The 19965-nt window shown below is 44.6% G+C and overlaps 1 protein-coding gene across 2 annotated transcripts in view; it reads right to left on the bottom strand.

The window, feature by feature from the left end:
* Nucleotides 1–18560, bottom strand: part of LOC120575386 (integrin alpha-3-like) — a 44148-nt gene extending 25588 nt beyond the window's left edge. The window contains exons 1-15 of one of the 2 annotated variants that reach the window (XM_039826156.1): nt 17781–18560; nt 17427–17596; nt 13622–13749; nt 11597–11682; nt 11366–11502; nt 11175–11281; nt 9569–9661; nt 9232–9291; nt 8998–9151; nt 8416–8609; nt 8077–8165; nt 6792–6925; nt 6569–6646; nt 6394–6461; nt 1826–1962 (exon numbers count right to left, since the gene is read on the bottom strand). In XM_039826156.1, the coding sequence (XP_039682090.1) occupies nt 1826–1962; nt 6394–6461; nt 6569–6646; nt 6792–6925; nt 8077–8165; nt 8416–8609; nt 8998–9151; nt 9232–9291; nt 9569–9661; nt 11175–11281; nt 11366–11502; nt 11597–11682; nt 13622–13749; nt 17427–17584 (1623 nt within the window). In that variant the 5' untranslated portion in view covers nt 17585–17596; nt 17781–18560. Of the gene's footprint in view, nt 1–1825; nt 1963–6393; nt 6462–6568; nt 6647–6791; nt 6926–8076; nt 8166–8415; nt 8610–8997; nt 9152–9231; nt 9292–9568; nt 9662–11174; nt 11282–11365; nt 11503–11596; nt 11683–13621; nt 13750–17426; nt 17597–17710 lie in introns of both variants that reach the window. The other variant, XM_039826155.1, reaches the window with a different exon arrangement.
* Between the last annotated feature and the right edge of the window lie 1405 nt (nt 18561–19965).

Raw genomic sequence — 19965 nt, 5'->3', positions numbered from 1 at the left:
CATTTGGATGACATAATGTATGCATATGTTTTCTGCATGTGTACTGTATGTTTACTGTGTTTATGTGCGATACGTTGCCATTTCTTGTTCTCTCGACTGCCCAAGACAAATTAATAAAGGCTTATCTTATCTAGTTACTTTTTTTAGTAAGACTTTAAACAGCATCAAGACACATGATGATGACTCCACTTTAACTGAACGTAGACGTGAGGAAGCACTGACGGTGCAGGACTTTCTCTCTCTGCAGACAGGGTCTAAAATGAACTGTTTTGTGAACTTATTCCTCTTTAAATGTATAAGTACAGCGTTTTTCTCCACTCTTTCTTCATCAACATGGCTGTCTTTGGGCATGGCAGCGTTATCCCCTGAAAGGTAATCCCAAGCAGTAAAGTCTGTTGTTGAGTTGAACTGTTGATGATTTCCATAAACTTCCATAAATTTCCATAGACGGAACCAGTTTGAAACAGCGTTCACTGAGTCATCACAACAGAGATATACAGAAACACAAACATGCGCAGATAAGAAAGTTATAAGGACGTGATAGGACGAGTCCTGAACATTTCTGAACAGTCAACTTTAACTCAACGTGCATTTACCAACAAAAATGTTAAACTGTTCCATTCAGACGTTTCTCCAACAGAAAGTTTAGTGTTTTCTGACTGAACGCTGGAGGAGAAACAGGAAGTAAACTCTGATTAAAGCTCAGAAGAATCAGTCACTCTTATCTCACACAGCACAACTTCCTTTCATTAAACCTTAAAATATCTGAAACTGCATCAAACTGCACATCTCACGTGTTTTTTCCTTTAGAAATCAAAAGAGAAACATTCAGAGTCAATGTTCGTGAGAACATTTGTTATTATTATTGGAAGTTGTAGCAGAGGTGACGTTAGCTTTTATTTTCAGTTGTTAAAAAAGGTTTTTGGTGGATAACTTGGGAAAGATTCTCAGACTGGACATCAGATTTGTTTTTCATTTGAAATACATTTCAATGGAGCCAATCATAATGTTGGTTCACAATAACTTCTGGGTAGAAAACTTCTTTTCTTGCACCCGGTGCAGCACATAGCCAGACGCAAGTGTCTTTGCTAGTCTTAAAGGTGCAGTAGGTAAGCCTTATAAAACTAACTTTCTGTCATATTTGCTGAAACTGACCCTATGTTCGAGTAGAACTACATGAAGCAGGTCATTTAAAAAAAATCCAGCTTCTCTGGCACCACCTACAGCCTGTAGTGCTAAAATCCGTCGCTCCCTGTTCAGATACACCAAACAGGGCCGGGGGGGGGTTTAACTGCGTGTCAATCACTGCTCATGCAAATGCATTCATTCTCCCTTGTGGGGGGGAGGGGCTTAGGAGACCGTTTTAGCAGAAAGCGGCGAAGTGACTGAGAAGATGTCAATGTTCAAATTCTTTGGCTAAGTCCTGGATCTTCACAATCCTAGCTACAGCACCTTTAAGACCGATGCAGTTGTCAATTTCCTGTTTAAATACAAATGCACCTGCACCCATCTGTGGCCCATGGGCGTGCTGGTCTTACAGGGAGGTGTGTTAAGGTGCATTCTGGGAGTATTGCTATCTCGAGTCAGCAGAAAGTGATTGCGCCATTTGATCCACAAAAACCCGCAGCATTTCATTGTTATTTTAACAGAGCATTAGTAATATCCTCCTAGGCTCGGCACAGCGTGCGCACACTATGCTTGTTGCACAAAGGGAGGAAGTGATTGTTATGTTATAGAGACGTCACAGAGATTCGGTTAATAGCGTTTCCCTTCAGATAGTTATGAGTTATTAAAATCAACGTGTCCAGATGTGAGTGTGTCTCACCAGCAGTCCGACTCTTAAGGTCTCACATTGTTTTTTCGGCATTGACAGGTAACTTGAGTACACACTCTTCCCATTGTCCCGGAAATGGAGGCGGGGGTTGAGGCTGGTGACATCAGCAGCAATGGCGAAGTGGACGGCTGAGAGAGAGACACACAGACAGACAGACAGACAGACAGACAGACACAATATTAAAAACACCTCACACTTTATATATATTTGTTAAATATCAACATCTTATTTTCATATAAATGAAGGTTACACGAAGGAAGTTATACCATGGTCTGGGTGAATACTCGATTCTGATTGGCTGCAGGGTGTCCATTAAAAAGTGTTATACCATGGTCTGGGTGAATACTCGATTCTGATTGGCTGCAGGGTGTCCATTAAAAAGTGATAGAGGACACCTACTAAAGGAGTTCGGTGAAACTGACTGTTTACTGTTCTATATGAATGCGCTAAATTAAATCAATAAGGAAATATGGATTTATTATTTCCAAATCATCCTCTGAACACCACAGGATGGCGCTAAAACACACAGGCTGCAAGAAGTAAGTTCTACTGGCCCTCTGGACTGACTTTGTTTCACAGAGAATAACGTTATCTCACATCCCGTTCACTGTTCAGCTCGCTGCTTCAGGCTGCGCCGCTGCAGCCGACAGTAATGTTACACATCGCGGATCTAATTCTTCGTAAAAGTCGTTATATTGTTTTGGGGACAATGACATGGCTGATAGCTAGCTTGTCTTGTTGTTCAACATACTGTCAAATTATTTTTACTGATTGCCAACTGTACACAATGTTATTGACTTTGGATCTTGCTAGCATAGCGTTAGCTTTCTGGCTCGTAGCTAAACTGAAGGCTTCTATCAGCTGAGCGGACTATATAAAGAGTTATTGTTTGGATAAACTTTAGATTTCGATGGTAAAACTAATTAAAATATGAACTAATGTTTTAAAAATATGTTATTTGGCAAGTGACCATGGTATAAGCGGGTTAATGCCCTTCGAGGTGTCCATTGTCAGGTAGTACTGGACGACGGCGAGGTGTGAACCGCCTCCGCCGAAGTCACCTCGTCGGGCATTAACCCTTACTTAATTTCTTTAGCAGCTTCAAAACACAAAGTCGAGTCAAGGTGGTTCAGATGAAAAGGTCACAAAATAACAGACAGATAAGATACATATGCCTCCTTCCTCTGGGACAGATGTTAGTAGTTTTAGAAACATCTGCTATCATTGTACACTGACAACAGCAGTTTATATCTTTCATTTAACCACATGAACGTACTGTAACAAACCTCTGGCTCTTGGTCTAAAGATATATGCACGTTGTTTTGTGAGTCACTTTTTAATAATGAAAAGCTAAATGTTGGTTAATAGGTTTGCTAAGGACAAAGGGCAGCGGATTGACCAAAAAATGGACTAAAATTGTGTATCATCACTCCGATTTTATACTCATTACATTGGCTTCCGATTAACTTCAGGGTCTTATAAAGCTTTGCATGATCAGGCTCCGGCGTATATCTTGGACCTGCTCCATTCATACACTACGAATAGGCCCCTCAGGTTTTCTAACCAGGGATTACTGGTTGTTCCACGCACCCGTTTAAAGACTAGAGGTGACCGTTCCTTTGAAGCGGTGGCTCCAAACCTGTGGAATGCTCTTCCTATTGTCTTACGTCCTGCAGTCTCTGTTGAAGCTGTTAAAAAGCAGCTGAAGACGCACTTGTTTAAATTTTGATTTTGAAACTTTTGATTCCTGTATGTAAAATGTTGTCTTTTACATACAATGTTTTTTAATGACTGTTTTTAGTCTTTTTAGTTGTATAACTTACTATGTTTTGTACAAATTTTTATCATGTGAAGCACTTTGTGACTCTGTCTGTGAAAGGTGCTATATCAAATAAACTTATTATTATTATTTTTATGATGATTAAACCTGAATATGGCACAGTGAATTACTGTATGTTGTATATAATTCATCCCAAAGACAAAGATCTCTGTGTGTTTGACCTTTGACTGTCCAAACTTGACGATGTGTTGTTTAAATAATATAGAAAATGTATTTTTTATCATGAAAGAAAGCCTGAGGGCCAAAACGTCAGAATTTATAGAGCATATAGAGCCAGAGTGTGCAAAAATGTTTCTTATTTTCATTCATGTATTTCTCCACATTTTGTATTTGCAAGACTGAAATATGTCTGTTAAACAGACGTGTCTTGTAATCCCATGTGAGATGGGCCAAATGTTTGGCACAACACAGAAATAAAACTGAAACTACTGTACTAAACAGTTTGAATGCAAACAATTGTCTGCAGATAAAACTGAAGTTGTGATTGTTGCCCCTGATAACATTTAGTCAGCGATCACGCAAGAACATGGGTGCCTGATCTCCATCTTCTCGGTCTAGTCCGCATAATCTGGCTGGGAGTTTTCATCAATTCATCAGTTTTGATGCTCAAACACAGGAACAAACAACACAAGACTTTCCCCCTGGAGACCAGGGTTCATGTCCTGTGTGTCACTGAAACGTACATTTTGTAACCCCACCCACCATCTTGTGCCAATCCTAACTGTCCCGTTCTTATGCCGCGTCTCAGTTAAACGTACGTCCCGACCCAGAGCGTCTAAAAGTGACGGCAAGTGTCCCAAACAACTGCATCTAAATATGACGCTAAAGGAGACTTGTTGCAGAAATAACAAACACCAAAGATACCGGACCAAGTGTCGCTTTCTGATGGGATGGGAGTGAGAATGTGTTGGACATTATGACAGATTGTCTTTAGATGTGAGATGCTGTCAGACGTTAGTCTTTTCAGAGTTAGTCTGGATCAACAACATTGATTTCCAGGAATAGCCGCAACATCCGCTAATTTAAATAGCTCACGTTACTGGATTGTGTCAACAGTTAACTTCATTTAATATTGTATGTGGCGAAACAAGTTCCTTCCTGAGACTATTTAGCAGAGCCACCGTCGCTTTGTCTGGAGCTTAGTGCCGCCCAAGACCATTGTGATTGGTTTAAAGATATGCCAATAAACCAGGAGAGTTTAGTCTCCTATCCCAGAATGCATCTGTGGTGTAGCCAGACTTTTCTGCACAGTGCTGTGGAGATAGAGCTGGACATGCAAGACTATTTCAGAGTCTTTTTACGTTCTTCTAGTGGATGGTAGGCTTGAGTGTACCTCAGGGAGACGTTGCCCCTCAGTCGGCAGCTCTTCAGCTTTAGAATAGTCTCCCAATAAGATTAAGCTCGATAAATCATCAGATCAGACATTTAGGTTTTAAACCTTATGTCTGTTTCAATTGTATATTTTGTATCTGGTGTTTAATCTCATTGGTTCATTTATGTGTGTGTGTGTGTTGTGTGTGTGTGTGTGTGTGTGTGTGTGTGTGTGTATATGTGTGTATGTGTGTGTGTGTGTGTGTGCGTGTGCGTGCGCATGTGGGGTTTGGTGTCATAGCAACAGTGTGACCTCGTCTCTGATTGGTCATATTAACGAGACAGAAGCAGAGAATACAGAGCGCTCCCAGAGGAATACTGAGTGTGTGTGTGTGTGTGTGTGTGTGTGTATAATAATATCAGTTTCTGTAATGTGATTTATCATTCACAGAAACACATGCAGAGGACAAGGACCTGAGGACACACAAGGACACATGATGATGTAATCTGATATGTGTGTGTGTGTCACTTTGTTGATTAACAGCTGCTGTTAATTGACATCTGTGTCCTGTCAATCGATCAGGTCGCCCAATTAGCTGAGAGCACACACACACACACACACACACACACACATGCACACACACACACACACACGCACGTAATGCAACGCATGCACGCACGCGACGCACGCACACACACACAAACACAGGAAGCAGCAGACCATGAACAGACTCGTTAGCATCGTGTCCTCATAAACACTCATCTGTCAAGTTAGCGCCAGATGCTAACAGCCGGCTGCAGTCTGAGGTTTCAATCAATGTTTCTCAAATAGGGGAATTTGAGATTATTTTTATGTATAATTCCTAAACAGATGCAGCGCTGTTCCACTGTAATAAGGCTTTGTTTTCTACCAGAAATGTTCTGTGCTATTCAGAGTGTTCTGAGCTGGAAGAATATTATTGACAAAAATTAGAAAACGACAACTTTAAATGATTCTTACAGTCATGTTTTGACAGATCCTCAGAAACAAACTGAATCTGTGGATGTTTCAACAGTTTTCAGCAGTGATCCAGATAAAAACTCTGTAGAATTTAGGCTGCTCAGGTGGAGATGTGTTAACACATTGTTTGTTTGTTTTAATTTTCATAAAGTCTGAGGACAATGGGGCGACCTCTAGCTCTCCCACTAGAGAGTAGGCTGACTCTTTGGCAGCGGCTCGGGGTTTAAATCCAACCACATATCTTCCTCCCCTTGCTCTCTCAAGCAATCCTGTCAATTAAAGGCCATTAAAGCCCAGAAGATTTGAGGAAAATTGACTGAAGATTGGCTGTGTCCCTGTTGACATGATGCAGTATGCATGGGTCAAACTTCATGTTATTACAATAAATATGAAGCTGTTTATACTCACTGATGTTGTCTCTGTCGTTCCTCTCTCCAGTGCTGAACATGTAAGAGAAACACACCTCCACCTGAACACTGACACACACACACACACACACACACACACACACACACACAGTGAGTCCGCCTGTTAGCCTGTTAGCATGTTTGTCTGTTAGCTTGTTAGCAGGTTTGCATCTCACCAGAAGTCGCAGCTGTTGGGGTCGACGACGTTTGGAGAAACTCGAATGGTTTTATTCAGGTGAACGACTGGACGAGTTCTGAGGAAACCAATACAAATGTAAAAGTACAATTTGAACAGATGGTCACTGTTAGAAAGATAAGATAGGATAAGATAAGTTAAGATAAGATAAGATAAGATAAGTTAAGTTATGATAAGATAAGTTAAGATAAGATAAGAGGTACCTGAGCAGAGCTACGGTATCGTCCAGAGAGCCGACCAGCAGGTCTGGATATCTGTTCCTGTCGACATCCAGACCTCCAGACAGAGAGTAGCCAAACGTCCTGAAGCCCGGAGACACTCTGCTACCCCAGATCACCTGCAGGGGGAGACACAGAGAGTTACAGACACTCTGCTACCCCAGATCACCTGCAGGGGGAGACACAGAGAGTTACAGACACTCTGCTACCCCAGATCACCTGCAGGGGGAGACACAGAGAGTTACAGACACTCTGCTACCCCTTATCACCTGCAGGGGGAGACACAGAGAGTTACAGACACTCTGCTACCCCAGATCACCTGCAGGGGGAGACACAGAGAGTTACAGACACTCTGCTACCCCAGATCACCTGCAGGGGGAGACAGAGAGAGTTACAGACACTCTGCTGCCCCAGATCACCTGCAGGGGAGACACAGAGAGTTACAGACACTTTGCTACCCCCGAGATCACCTGCAGGGGGAGACACAGAGAGTTACAGACACTCTGCTACCCCCTGATCACCTGCAGGCAGGGGAGACACAGAGAGTTACAGACACTCTGCTACCCCAGATCACCTGCAGGGGAGACAGAGAAAGTTACAGACACTCTGCTGCCCCTTATCACCTGCAGGGGGAGACACAGAGAGTTACAGACACTCTGCTGCCCCTTATCACCTGCAGGGGAGACACAGAGAGTTACAGACACTCTGCTGCCCCTGATCACCTGCAGGGGGAGACAGAGAGAGTTACAGACACTCTGCTGCCCCAGATCACCTGCAGGAGGAGACAGAGAGATGCAGGAATCCCAGGTTACGAAAGGAGATGGGAGGAGAACTCTGAGTTCAGAAATGGGGGGAACGTGTTTACATGGCTGCCTAGAAACCGGAGTATTGCCTATATAATTTTTTCTTTAAACTGTGCGTAAACACAATCATTGCTATCATACAGAAGTGTTCACTGACCTGTCCAGACCCTCCTCCACAGCGCTGCGCAGAGGAAGGTCTGGCTAGTCAACACAGCATTCCTGGATAGGAGAAAAATGTGCTCTGGTTTGTTTGCATTTCTTTAAACCAATCACAATCATCTTGGGAGGTGCTAAGCTCCGGACGGAGCCACGGTGCCTCTGCTAAATAGTCTCAGGAAGGAACTTGTTTTGGTGGAACATGTGGACGTTCAAAAGTAGTTTTAGTCGTGCAGCAGAAAAGAGAGATCTTCCAGCAGCACCGGAGCAATCCCTTAAATGAATCATAGTTGAAATAGACTACCACTGACCTGGCTCGGGTCTGCAGAGACGCCCTCTCTGCTCCCGCTCCAGATCATCACACTTCCTGTTTCATGGAAAGGAGCTCCGACTGCAAAGTCTGAGACACAAAAAACGCCTTAGCTTCTTCTTCTCCTTCAGCATTTTGTTACACTTTTTGAGTGCAACTTCTATTTCTTTTAGTTTCATTTGCTGTGGTGCAAGTGAGGAAATATCCTGGCAAAGTTGTATTGTCAGCACAGCATGTACACCCTAAATGTCAAACAAATTGCTCATTCAACCGTACGTTTGAACTAAAGTAGACAGGAACAGTCCTAAACATTTGAACCAGTTAATATCTGCGTCCTCACCCTGGAAGCCATCTTGGTTCAGGTCTCCGGCGGCGGTGACAGCCATACCAAACGCCGAGCCAGCCGGTCCTCTCAGCACCGTGCTGGCCCGAGAATCAAACCGCCCTCCTGCGTTCATGTAAACGTAAACTGCTCCGCCCACCTCGTGCTGGCGATGGAAGTAAAAAGGAGCGCCCACCAGCAGGTCGTTCCACCTGCAGGACACAGAAAAGCACAAGTCTGTCTCCACACATAAGCCCCGCCCACACCGGAGAGGAAAACAAGTCTTCGATCCTTTCACTACGCTAACGTTATGCCCAACGTTACATGTGTTAGCTTAACTTACAGACATGTCATTTAGTTAGTTAATGTTAGCTTAGTGTTTCTCCATTCTCTCTGCTGATTCCTCACGTCTGTTTCCCCCTTTGTCTTTATAAAAGCTCAGTTTTTCAGGTCAGTAGCTTATAAAAACGTAGAGGGGAAAACACTGATACAGCAAAGTAACGCCGCATTCTCTGTGTCAATCCTGTATCGATGCTGAGATGTTGGACTGTTGGAATACAAAAAGCAGACACAGGAAGTAACCTGTGAACCCTGCGTTACCCGTCATTGTTGATGTCGGTGGTTGCCACGGCGTTGCCGAAGTATGAGCCCGTCTGTTCCCCGCGCAGAGTCTGCTGAGTCATCAGTGTTTTGGAGCGCTTGGCGGCCAGCAGCACGGAGCCGCGAGCGTCTTCTTTACTGTCTTTAGGAGCTCCTGTTGAGCCAAACATCGGGACAGAAATCAGTACGGCAGCCAGACGTTCAAACAGAACAGGAAGGGGAGGAGTCGCTCACCTGTTACTATGGTTTCATCGTCCTTAGAAAGGAGACTGAGAGCCTGAGTCACCGAATAGCCTGCAGAGACACACACACATACACACACACACACACAAAATTTCAAATACTTTTAGGAAAATATCCACATATTTCTGAAAAAGTGGGATGTACAGACAAATATCTTGGATTACTTTGATCTTGAAGAAAAGTGTTGTGATTTCTGGATGTTTGATCAGAGATAAAGAAGAAGTCTCTCTGAGTGAACCTGTTTCACTGAGTTATAAAGGAGTATCAGAGATTTAAAGGGACAGTTCACCTGCTAGAGGAGAAGTGGAGATTTAAAGGGACAGTTCACCTGTGTAAATGTGTCTGCGCCTCATGTTGGGGAAGGAACTCCTCCGGGTGTCAAAGACATCGTCTGGATTCATCCAAGAGACGTGGACATTTCCTACAACACACACAGACACCAGAGATGGCAAAAGTACTCACTTCCCGTACTTAAGTAGAAGTACAGATACTTGTGTTAAAAAACACTCTGGTAAAAGTAGAAGTACTGATTTAACTTCTTTACTTAAGTAAAAGTAACAAAGTACAGGCTTTGAAATGTACTTAAAGTATAAAAGTAAAAGTAGCCTTGCGAATGACAACCACTTTTTATGCAAAGCTACCTGGACCACACACGCGTTACTAGAGTGCAAGATGAGAAACTTCAGTGGACATAAAACCAGGGCTCTTTATATGCCATTGTCTACATTTTAAATGGATGTCTGCCAAACATCACATATATGATTATTGTGACAGAGACTGGGGCTCCAGCTTAATAAGATTCTGACTGAGTAGCAAGATATGAATTCAATTGTGATTCTGTGAGAATTCACAGATCCAGTTTCTCTTTTAATCGTCCCCTTAACATTTAAAGGAATCTACATGTATGTGTGGGGGTCAAATACAAAGAAAGAAAAAAAAAAATACAATATGAATTACTAAACATAGATTAATTAAGAAGTTCCCCATACTTTTAGAGTTACACAGCACATTGGCCAGGAGTCATACTTGATGCCTCCTAGCCTATCTCAAACATCTCTCTCAGATAAGGCCAGGGATGATTGGGAATGTCTTGCTGCTTGTCTGCCTAATCTCTGGGATCTCTGTTTTCTTCATTTTCAATCATGTCGCCGTCCATACTACTAGTGCTAACGCTACCACCATCAAGCTGCAATTATTTGCCGCCAAATGAATGCAGAATGCGGCCGAATCTGTCGAGTCGTCTTGTAGTGGTGCGTTACATGCAACGTAGCCTACAGTATATTCCCATCCAATTAGATTGAATTCGGTATTGATCACGTGAAAAATAATAACGGTAACTCCAGTGAAATTATTTGAAACTTGCTAGTGAGGACTAGATTAGGACCGTATTTAAAGCTGATGCTGGTTTCAAACTTCAACTTCAAACTGTCTGTTTTTCTCCCCACCAAGGCTGCAGCGGACATCGGGAGATGTCAAAAGACTGTCCATGTCCGAGTCTGTCAACACTGTGCCTCAGCAAAGAAATGGAGAGACCGAACAGCCCCCGCTGCGGCTGCTGGCTAATGTTCACGTTAACGTTTGCTAACTCCACCCGACACTGGTTAGATATAACGAGACAAACTAAGGTGTCAGTCAGCTGGCAAGAACACTGCGTTCCTACGCTGTGACAAGAGTGTGTAAATTAAGTTGTTAAATTTTACCAATTTAGTGTCCGGTCTGTGTAATGTTGACATCGATCAACCAGAAGAAAAAGCCAGTTGTGCAACACCTACTGTACCGGAGGTAGAGTTACTCCGTCATTCTTCCTGCTCATGTGTACAGGGAGAACTGGCAGAACCGTTATTCACGGAACCAGGGTTAAACCATACCCCAGTTACTGCTGTGCATGAAAACAAACAAAGATAAATGAAGAGACGTTAGAAACAGAAGCTCACCTTGCCATTCGTAGCTTCCAGGTGAGCCGACGATGACTTCAGTCTGAGTGATGGAGGCAGAGATCCCCATGTTACACATGACCTCACCGCTGACATCACCCAGGTGACTGAACACACACAGACACAGACAACAGTCATGCTAACAGATATGCTAACAGTTTTGCTAACAAATATGCTAACAGATATAATACCTGCAGGGCTGGTCGAAGGTCTGCCAGTGTCCGTCTGTCTCGTTGTACTGAAGGTCGTTTCCATGAAGATAACAGCGGCCAATCATGTGTCTGAGTTTAAACTCTCCATAGAGTTTAACAAAACGATGACCGCACGCCTGCAGAGAGAGAGAGAGAGAGAGAGAGAGGAGACCGTTAGGAGACGGTTAGTTACTGTGAGAGTTGGATGAGCCAATGAGAAGTCAGACTCACCAGGACCCTCCCTCCAGGTCGGCCCTGACTGGCTACTGAGACGCCCAACCACATGTCTTCAATCAGGTCCTCAGACAAGTTCAGCTCTGCAACAGACAATCAGACATGCCAAACATTATTTATCTAACATGTTCATTTAGAAAAACTGCAGTCCTGACTGAAGACTCGCCAGTTTAAACAACATCCAGTGTTCCTCTACACAGTAACAGTTCAGGGTCAACTCTGACCCTAACCCTCCTCTACACAGTAACAGTCCAGGGTCAACTCTAATCCTAACCCTCCTCTACACAGTAACAGTCCACTACAATCAGTTAATATAACAACCTCCTCTACACAGTAACAGTCCAGGGTCAACTCTAACCCTAACCCTCTCTACACAGTCACTAATCTTAACAGTAACAGTCCCTAACCCTAACCCTCCTCTACACAGTAACAGTCCAGGGTCAACTCTAACCCTAACCCTCCTCTACACAGTAACAGTCCCTAACCCTAACCGTCCTCTACACAGTAACAGTCCAGGGTCAACCCTAACCCTCCTCTACACAGTAACAGTCCCTAACCCTAACCCTCCTCTACACAGTAACAGTCCAGGGTCAACTCTAACCCTAACCCTCCTCTACACAGTAACAGTCCCTAACCCTAACCGTCCCCTACACAGTAACAGTCCAGGGTCAACCCTAACCCTCCTCTACACAGTAACAGTCCCTAACCCTAACCCTCCTCTACACAGTAACAGTCCAGGGTCAACTCTAACCCTAACCCTCCTCTACACAGTAACAGTCCTAACCCTAACCCTCCTCTACACAGTAACAGTCCAAGGTCAACCCTAACCCTAACCCTCCTCTACACAGTAACAGTCCCTAACCCTAACCCTCCTCTACACAGTAACAGTCCAGGGTCAATCCTAACCCTCCTCTACACAGTAACAGTCCAGGGTCAACCCTAACCCTCCTCTACACAGTAACAGTCCAGGGTCAATCCTAACCCTCCTCTACACAGTAAAGTCAGGTCTAACTAACCCTCCTCTACACAGTAACAGTCCAAGGTCAACCCTAACCCTAACCCTCCCACACAGTAACAGTCCAGGGCACCTAACCCTCCTCTACACAGTAACAGTCCCTAACTCTAACCCTCCCTACACAGTAACAGTTACCCAACCCCTCTACAATAACAGTCCCTAACTCTAACCCTCTACACAGTAACATCCTAACCCACCTATACACCCAACCCTCCTCTACACAGTAACAGTCCAGGGTCAACCCTAACCCTCCTCTACACAGTAACAGTCCCTAACCCTAACCCTCCTCTACACAGTAACAGTCCAGGGTCAACCCTAACCCTCCTCTACACAGTAACAGTCCAGGGTCAACCCTAACCCTCCTCTACACAGTAACAGTCCAGGGTCAACCCTAACCCTTAATAATCTTCTGGGAGAGACACTGGAGTTTTTGTGGAGTTGACCTTTTATTCAAAGTTTTAAATTCCCGCTGTCCTGCCTTTCCAGTGGTTCTTTTAACCTCCTTTTATTATCTAACCCCCCTCCTTTTTTTTTTTTTTTTTTTTAAACAGCCCCATCATTTTTATTTAACCGAACCTGTTTTTTAAGGAGTTCTTTAAAGTGTTTTTATTCACACCAGTGGTCCCCTTGTGCCCGTGCCCCTCGCAGCACCCATTCTGGGTGTTGCGTTTTAACCCAAACCTAACCCACAGTAACAGTACGGTTACCAACAGGCTCTGTAGTAAACGAGCCACTAACGCCCTAGCACGCAGACATATTTTGTGTTTTTATGTGAGCTGAACCAGAGAATACAGATACATATTTAAAGAAACTTTAAAGCAGCCAACCTCAGGGAAATAAACTAATTATGTGCTGTCTGTGTTTTTCATTAAAGTTTAAGTTGATTAGAAAATGTCTGTTGCTGTGGTTACCACAGATAAAAGCTCTTAGCTGTCACTTTTCACTGAGGGATAGACTACCCATAATGCACCAGGAGAGAGATAACATCACATTATAAAGAGAGTCACCTGGGTCTATGAGCTTCATCCTGCTGCACTCTGATTGGTCAGTGGTGATCGGGCAGCTGAAAACTCCTCCTGTCCGATTGGCTGGGACGTTAGGCTCCGCCTTCTCCCTGGGAGCTCCGACCAATAGGCTGTCAGGGAGAGACGGGGAGAGAGAGAGCGACAGGAGAGAGACAGAGAGACGGGCGACGGGGGAGAGAGACAAAACGGGTGACAAAAATGTTGAAAAAAGTGACTAAAACTTTAAAAAACCTGGAACATTTAGTTATCCTAGAAATGTGTGGTTCAGCGTTCAGCGTTGGGTAGCGCCAGCATTAGCTACTAACTTAAAGGGAACGCGTCCAGTTACCGGAGCTCTGTGTTTACCGGAGCTCTGTGTTTACCGGAGCTCTGTGTTTACCGGAGGTCCGTTTTACCGGAGCTCTGTGTTTACCGGAGCTCTGTGTTTACCGGAGGTCCGTGTTTACCGGAGCTCTGTGTTTACCGGAGCTCTGTGTTTACCGGAGGTCTGTGTTTACCGGAGCTCTGCGTTTACCGGAGCTCCGTGTTTACCGGAGCTCTGTGTTTACCGGAGGTCCGTGTTTACCGTAGCTCTGCGTTTCCGGAGCTCTGTGTTTACCGGAGGTCTATGTTTACCGGAGCTCTGTGTTTACCGGAGTCTCTGTGTTTACCGGAGCTCTGTGTTTACCGGAGCTCTGTGTTTACCGGAGCTCTGCGTTTACCGGAGCTCTGTGTTTACCGGAGCTCTGTGTTTACCGGAGCTCTGTGTTTACCGGAGCTCTGTGTTTACCGGAGGTCCGTGTTTACCGGAGCTCTGTGTTTACCGGAGCTCTGTGTTTACCGGAGGTCCGTGTTTACCGGAGCTCTGTGTTTACCGGAGCTCTGTGTTTACCGGAGGTCCGTGTTTACCGTAGCTCTGTGTTTACCGGAGCTCTGTGTTTACCGGAGCTCTGTGTTTACCGGAGCTCTGTGTTTACCGGAGGTCCGTGTTTACCGGAGCTCTGTGTTTACCGGAGCTCTGTGTTTACCGGAGGTCTGTGTTTACCGGAGCTCTGTGTTTACCGGAGGTCTGTGTTTACCGGAGCTCTGTGTTTACCGGAGCTCTGTGTTTACCGGAGCTCTGTGTTTACCGGAGGTCCGTGTTTACCGGAGCTCTGTGTTTACCGGAGCTCTGTGTTTACCGGAGCTCTGTGTTTACCGGAGCTCTGTGTTTACCGGAGGTCTGTGTTTACCGGAGCTCTGTGTTTACCGGAGGTCCGTGTTTACCGGAGCTCTGTGTTTACCGGAGCTCTGCGTTTACCGGAGCTCTGTGTTTACCGGAGCTCTGTGTTTACCGGAGCTCTGCGTTTACCGGAGCTCTGTGTTTACCGGAGCTCTGTGTTTACCGGAGCTCTGTGTTTACCGGAGCTCTGTGTTTACCGGAGCTCTGTGTTTACCGGAGCTCTGTGTTTACCGGAGCTCGTGCTTACCGGAGCTCTGTGTTTACCGGAGCTCTGTGTTTACCAGCTGCTGGAAGATCCGGTCAGTGATGGTGACGGACAGAAAGGAAAGTCAACGCTTCACAACAGCAGTCCACACACCAAAGATGCTAGGAATGTTATTTTATTTATTAAATATTATTAATTATTACATTGTAGAGAGTCTGTGAGTCCAACAAAGAAATTAATTCTTCAGATCTTATGGAAGAGATGTTTGCAGACGTTCCTCCAGCTGCTTTTGATTTGTTTGTTTTATTTCTCAGAAGAGATGGAAATTATGTTTTGGTTAGACTGAAAGGTTCATTTGAATTCTACAATTTAGTCTTTTCATGTTATCTTTTGTCTTGGGAGTTGGTAGTTTGGATCCCTTCCAACACTAGACTGTCTGTCTGCCTGTCTGTCCGTGTGTCTGTCTGTCTGTCTGTCTGTCTGTCTGTCTGTCTGTCTGCCTGTCTCTACATTCTGTCTGTCTGTCTGTCTGTCTGTCTGCCTGCCTGCCTGTCTGTGTGTCTGTCTGCTTGACTGTCATGTGATTCATACACACAGGTTGTTATTCTCTTTAAAGCCGTTGGATGCAAACATTCACCGGCTTTACTTACATCTATGTTTTTACAACTTCAGATCATTTGATTGACAGGTGGAGGTAAACATAGCTAGTGTCTCCTGGGAGGTTATGTCTTAGTTTGTCCTTCTCCCTGGGATTAATGAAGAGACGTCTGAAGGACTCAGACAGACACACACAGAGGACTCAGCTGTCTCCTCTAACATCTCCATTTATTACGCTCAGTCCTGACAAAGCAATGTGACTGGACAGGCTGACACACAGTATGACATCACTGGGACTATAGAGACACAGCGTATTTAAGTCCCGCCCCACTCTTTCACTTGCAGTTTGGAGATAACATCTCTGTCTCAACATCAGTAATCTGATTACTTTCCCTTGTAACACAGCTGAAACTGAGTTCAAACAGCTGTGGGTCTGTGTGTGTGTGTGTGTGTGTGTGTGTGTGTGTAGACAGGAAATGAGGCTCAGAGAGTAAGAGATCAGTCTGCCAGCTGAACACACATCAGATGATCCAGGTCTCCGAGTGACCTTTGACCTCTCAGGTGTGTTAGCGTGCTGATGATGTAACTTCCTGTCAGACATGACATGATCATGTGTTTTTTTCACGTTGAAAACAGCCAAGAGTCCTCAGCAGCTCCGCCAACCGTCTCAAACACATTTCAAACCTCCGGAAGCATTCATTATTGATTCTGTTCAGCCAATCACTGAGGGGGAGGGAGCCACTGGTGACCCCTCAACTCCCCGAGGAAACTACTTTACTGTGCGTGCGGTGTGTGGTCCATTAGCAGCCAGCCCAATCAGAGGACATAAAGAGACGGTTGTCATGGAGACTGCAGAGACAGACAGCTGGGTGACCTGTGAGCGACCCTCAGACTGACAGAAACAGACGGCTCCGTTCACTGGTCGCTCCGCTAAAATTTAGAATCATCCAGCATCCAATCATTCTCCAGGTTCATCAGACACTGCACCAGCATTAAGCAGTACTAACACACACACACACACACACATACACACACACACACACACACACACACACACAGACACACACTAACTCGCACACACAGACACACACACACACACACACACAACCTGGAGGGTTAGGGGTCCTGGAGCCTCTTCAAGACTCCTGAATCCAAACACATTATTAACACTGCAGGGCATTCACCTGACCCTGTGTGTGTGTTGTGTGTGTGTGTGTGTGTGTGTGTGTGTGTGTGTGTGTGTGTGGGTGTGTGTGTGTGTGTGTGTGTGTGTGGTGTTGTGTTTGTGTGTGTGTGTGGTTGTGTGTGTGTGTGTGTGTGTGTGTGTGTGTGTGTGGTGTTGTTGTTGTTGAGTGTTGTGTGTGTTGCATCTGTGTGTGTGTGTGTGTGTGTGTGTCTGTGCGTCAGTGTGTGCATGTCACTGTGTGTGTCAGTGTGTGTGTGTGTGTGTGTCTGTGTGTACCTGTCTAATGTATATGAGAGCATATTTTGTGTTGCATGAAAGTATGTGTTGAGAGATGCTTATTTTCTGTATTTTGTGTTGTCCTTGTAAAGCTGCGGAACAGACAGAGTCTAAAACTAATTTCCCTTCGGAGACAATAAAGTATATCTTACATTATCCAATCTTATCTTATCTAATCTTATACAAAGACAATGCAAAGATGCCAATAGCCACAAATTCGTGGCAGGTGGCGCAAAATACTCAGACAGACAGACATAGAGACAGATAGACAGACAGGCAGACAGACAGACAGAGAGACAGAGAGACAGGCAGGTGGACTCACAGGTAGCTGTCTGTCTGCAGGTCTTGGTGCAGAGCGACAGAAAGTCCGAACAGAGTTCCGTCTCCGCCCGTCTTCAGCAGCGGGAAAGCCGTGTCGAGGTTAAACGCCACACTCAGACTGACGCACACGCTCAGCAGCACACACACAACTGTCGCCATGGAGACACACACCTGAGAGGACAACAACAACAACAACAACAAGTGTCTGTCAGACAGGTGGAGATGAAGAGAGCTGTTGAGTGTGTTAGAGTTGCAGCAGATGGACTGTGAGAGGACGTGGAGTACCTGGTGTGGAACCACAGAAACACAGCCCAGTCTGTACACAAAGACAACACAAGAGGAAGAGGAGGCAAACCTGGACCTGCTGCTTCTTAATGAAGATTAATACAATGTTGCTCCGCAGGTTCAATTCCCGATGAGCTCCGTCTGCCTGCTGCTCTGTCTGCCGACTAATCTGATCTGAGCGCGCTCAGACAGCTCTCTCGCTCTCTCCCTCTCTCTCTCTCTCATTCTCATTCTTCAGGCACCCTGAAATGAAATCATGTCCCTCTCTCCGCCCACACACACATACACAAACACACACGTTTGCGAGGGCACCTTGATTTTATCTCTACACACACCCCCGTTTTAATTTGTGTGTGTGTGTGTGTGTGTGTGTGTGTGTGTGTGTGTGTGTGTGTGTGTGTGAAAGTCTGACATTATAAGGGCTGATTTTTAGACTGCTCTCCCACACACACTTCCTGTCTTTGTGATTACTTCCTCTTTTCTGTTACTCCTTTTTTTGATTTTCAGTAACACATACACACACACGCTGGACAAAAGTTCATTCAAAAAACAGCAGAAAATACCTTCCCTTCGGTGGCAAACAGTCTACAGTTGATCAAACACACACACATACACACACACACAGAGTTATCTGAGGCTGCTACAATAGCTAATCAGACTCTGCAAAGCGGAGAAAAAGCAGCTGATCAAAGCTTCCTGTCAGCACCTGTTTCTTTATCCGTCTGATATTTAAACTCCTTTAGAACCCAACATAACAGAATATAGTCCAACACATCTTACTCCGTACACGTTAGTACCACACTAACACAGAACGTTTGGGGAACGTTGGGGAACGTTAGTTTTTGGTTCTCTAAAGGTTAGTTCGAACCAAACCAAAAACTAACTTTTAGGGAACGTTCCCTCATGGTTATAACGTTCCCTAAACGTTAGGGGAACCAACCAACGGGAACGTTCTCCTGTGGTTGCACTGTTACCTCCACACAACGTTCCTGTTTGGTTGTTTTTGGTTGTTCTGAGTGCGGTTTTGAAAATGTTTATTTTTACCAGCTCCATTTAAGTTTTTGAAGTAGCCTAGCAGTCACTTGATTTAGATTCACGCAAAAATTATTGGTCTTATAAAATCGAAGTAAGATAAACAACATAGCAAGAGAATAAAATTATTTTTAAGCTGATAACAATTTTGTTAAAAACAATACTTTTGTGCTTGATTTCGTTTTTTTACCTGTATTAGGTGAACATACTTAAAACATCTATCAATCTATCAAAACAGAATCTATCAATAGAACGATTTTCACAACTTAGAAAATTCACTTCTTTCATTTCTAACAAGTGTCTCAGTCCAGTGTACAAATCCTACCGTTACACCCCCCCGCCAGTAGGGGAAGACAGTGCCTCTGCTCTCAGGTGACCGATTCAAGTCCTGTCATGACTTCCGTTTACAACACCGGTACACACACCTGGCTAACAGGAACACAAAAGATCTGTTCGCTGGTCCCCAAATTCGAACTGAAATACTGCCATTGACTAAAACCTATGCTGACTACACTTCACCGACGGTGTTATAACGCAAGGTAGGACGAAGATACCAAGAAGGACATTGTCGGCTGTCAACAGTAAAGACTTTCCTCCGCTCCGGACGACTGCTAGCCCGTAATACTAACGCGGGAAACAAGTTAGCTTTCCACAGCTAGCTAAGCTGCTAGCCCTATTATGGAGGATACATCAAAGTTGGCCCACAGAGACTGAACCTTCCCTCGGTGATGTTTTAACCACCATAAGGAACCTGGACAACAAGGTGAGAGATTTTGGTAAACAACTTAAAGAAAGCTCCGACATGGTTGCCAGCATTATACAGCGAGTCGAGCTGAACTCAGTTGGACTCACTGAATGCAGTGAGGCTGTAATTCACCATGTGTTCTATTAATACATCCATGGTATTATCTTAGGATACATCTGAGGGATGGCTGCTGTAAAGCCCGTTACATGGATTTAAAATCATTAGCGTTTCCCAAAACTGCCGGGGCTATCAAGCTAAACAATGGAGTTAGTTAACTAGCTAGGTAGCTAGCTAACGTTAACGTAATATCTTACATGTCCCTAAGAGCCGATGTGGGTTTAGGTTTATCTGAGGGCTGTATGCTGTAAAGCCTGTAACGTGGATCAGAGATAAAGCCATGGATATATTAACAGAAGCTCTGTTCACAAAACTGCAGGCTAACCTAGCATAACATAATGATTACACCTCCTTGGTTGTC

Source organism: Perca fluviatilis, chromosome 15 (genome assembly GCF_010015445.1).
Source record: "Perca fluviatilis chromosome 15, GENO_Pfluv_1.0, whole genome shotgun sequence".
Taxonomy (NCBI): domain Eukaryota; kingdom Metazoa; phylum Chordata; class Actinopteri; order Perciformes; family Percidae; genus Perca; species Perca fluviatilis.
The sequence above is the reverse complement of the archived record's forward strand: the minus strand, read 5'-3'. Positions and strand labels throughout refer to the sequence as shown.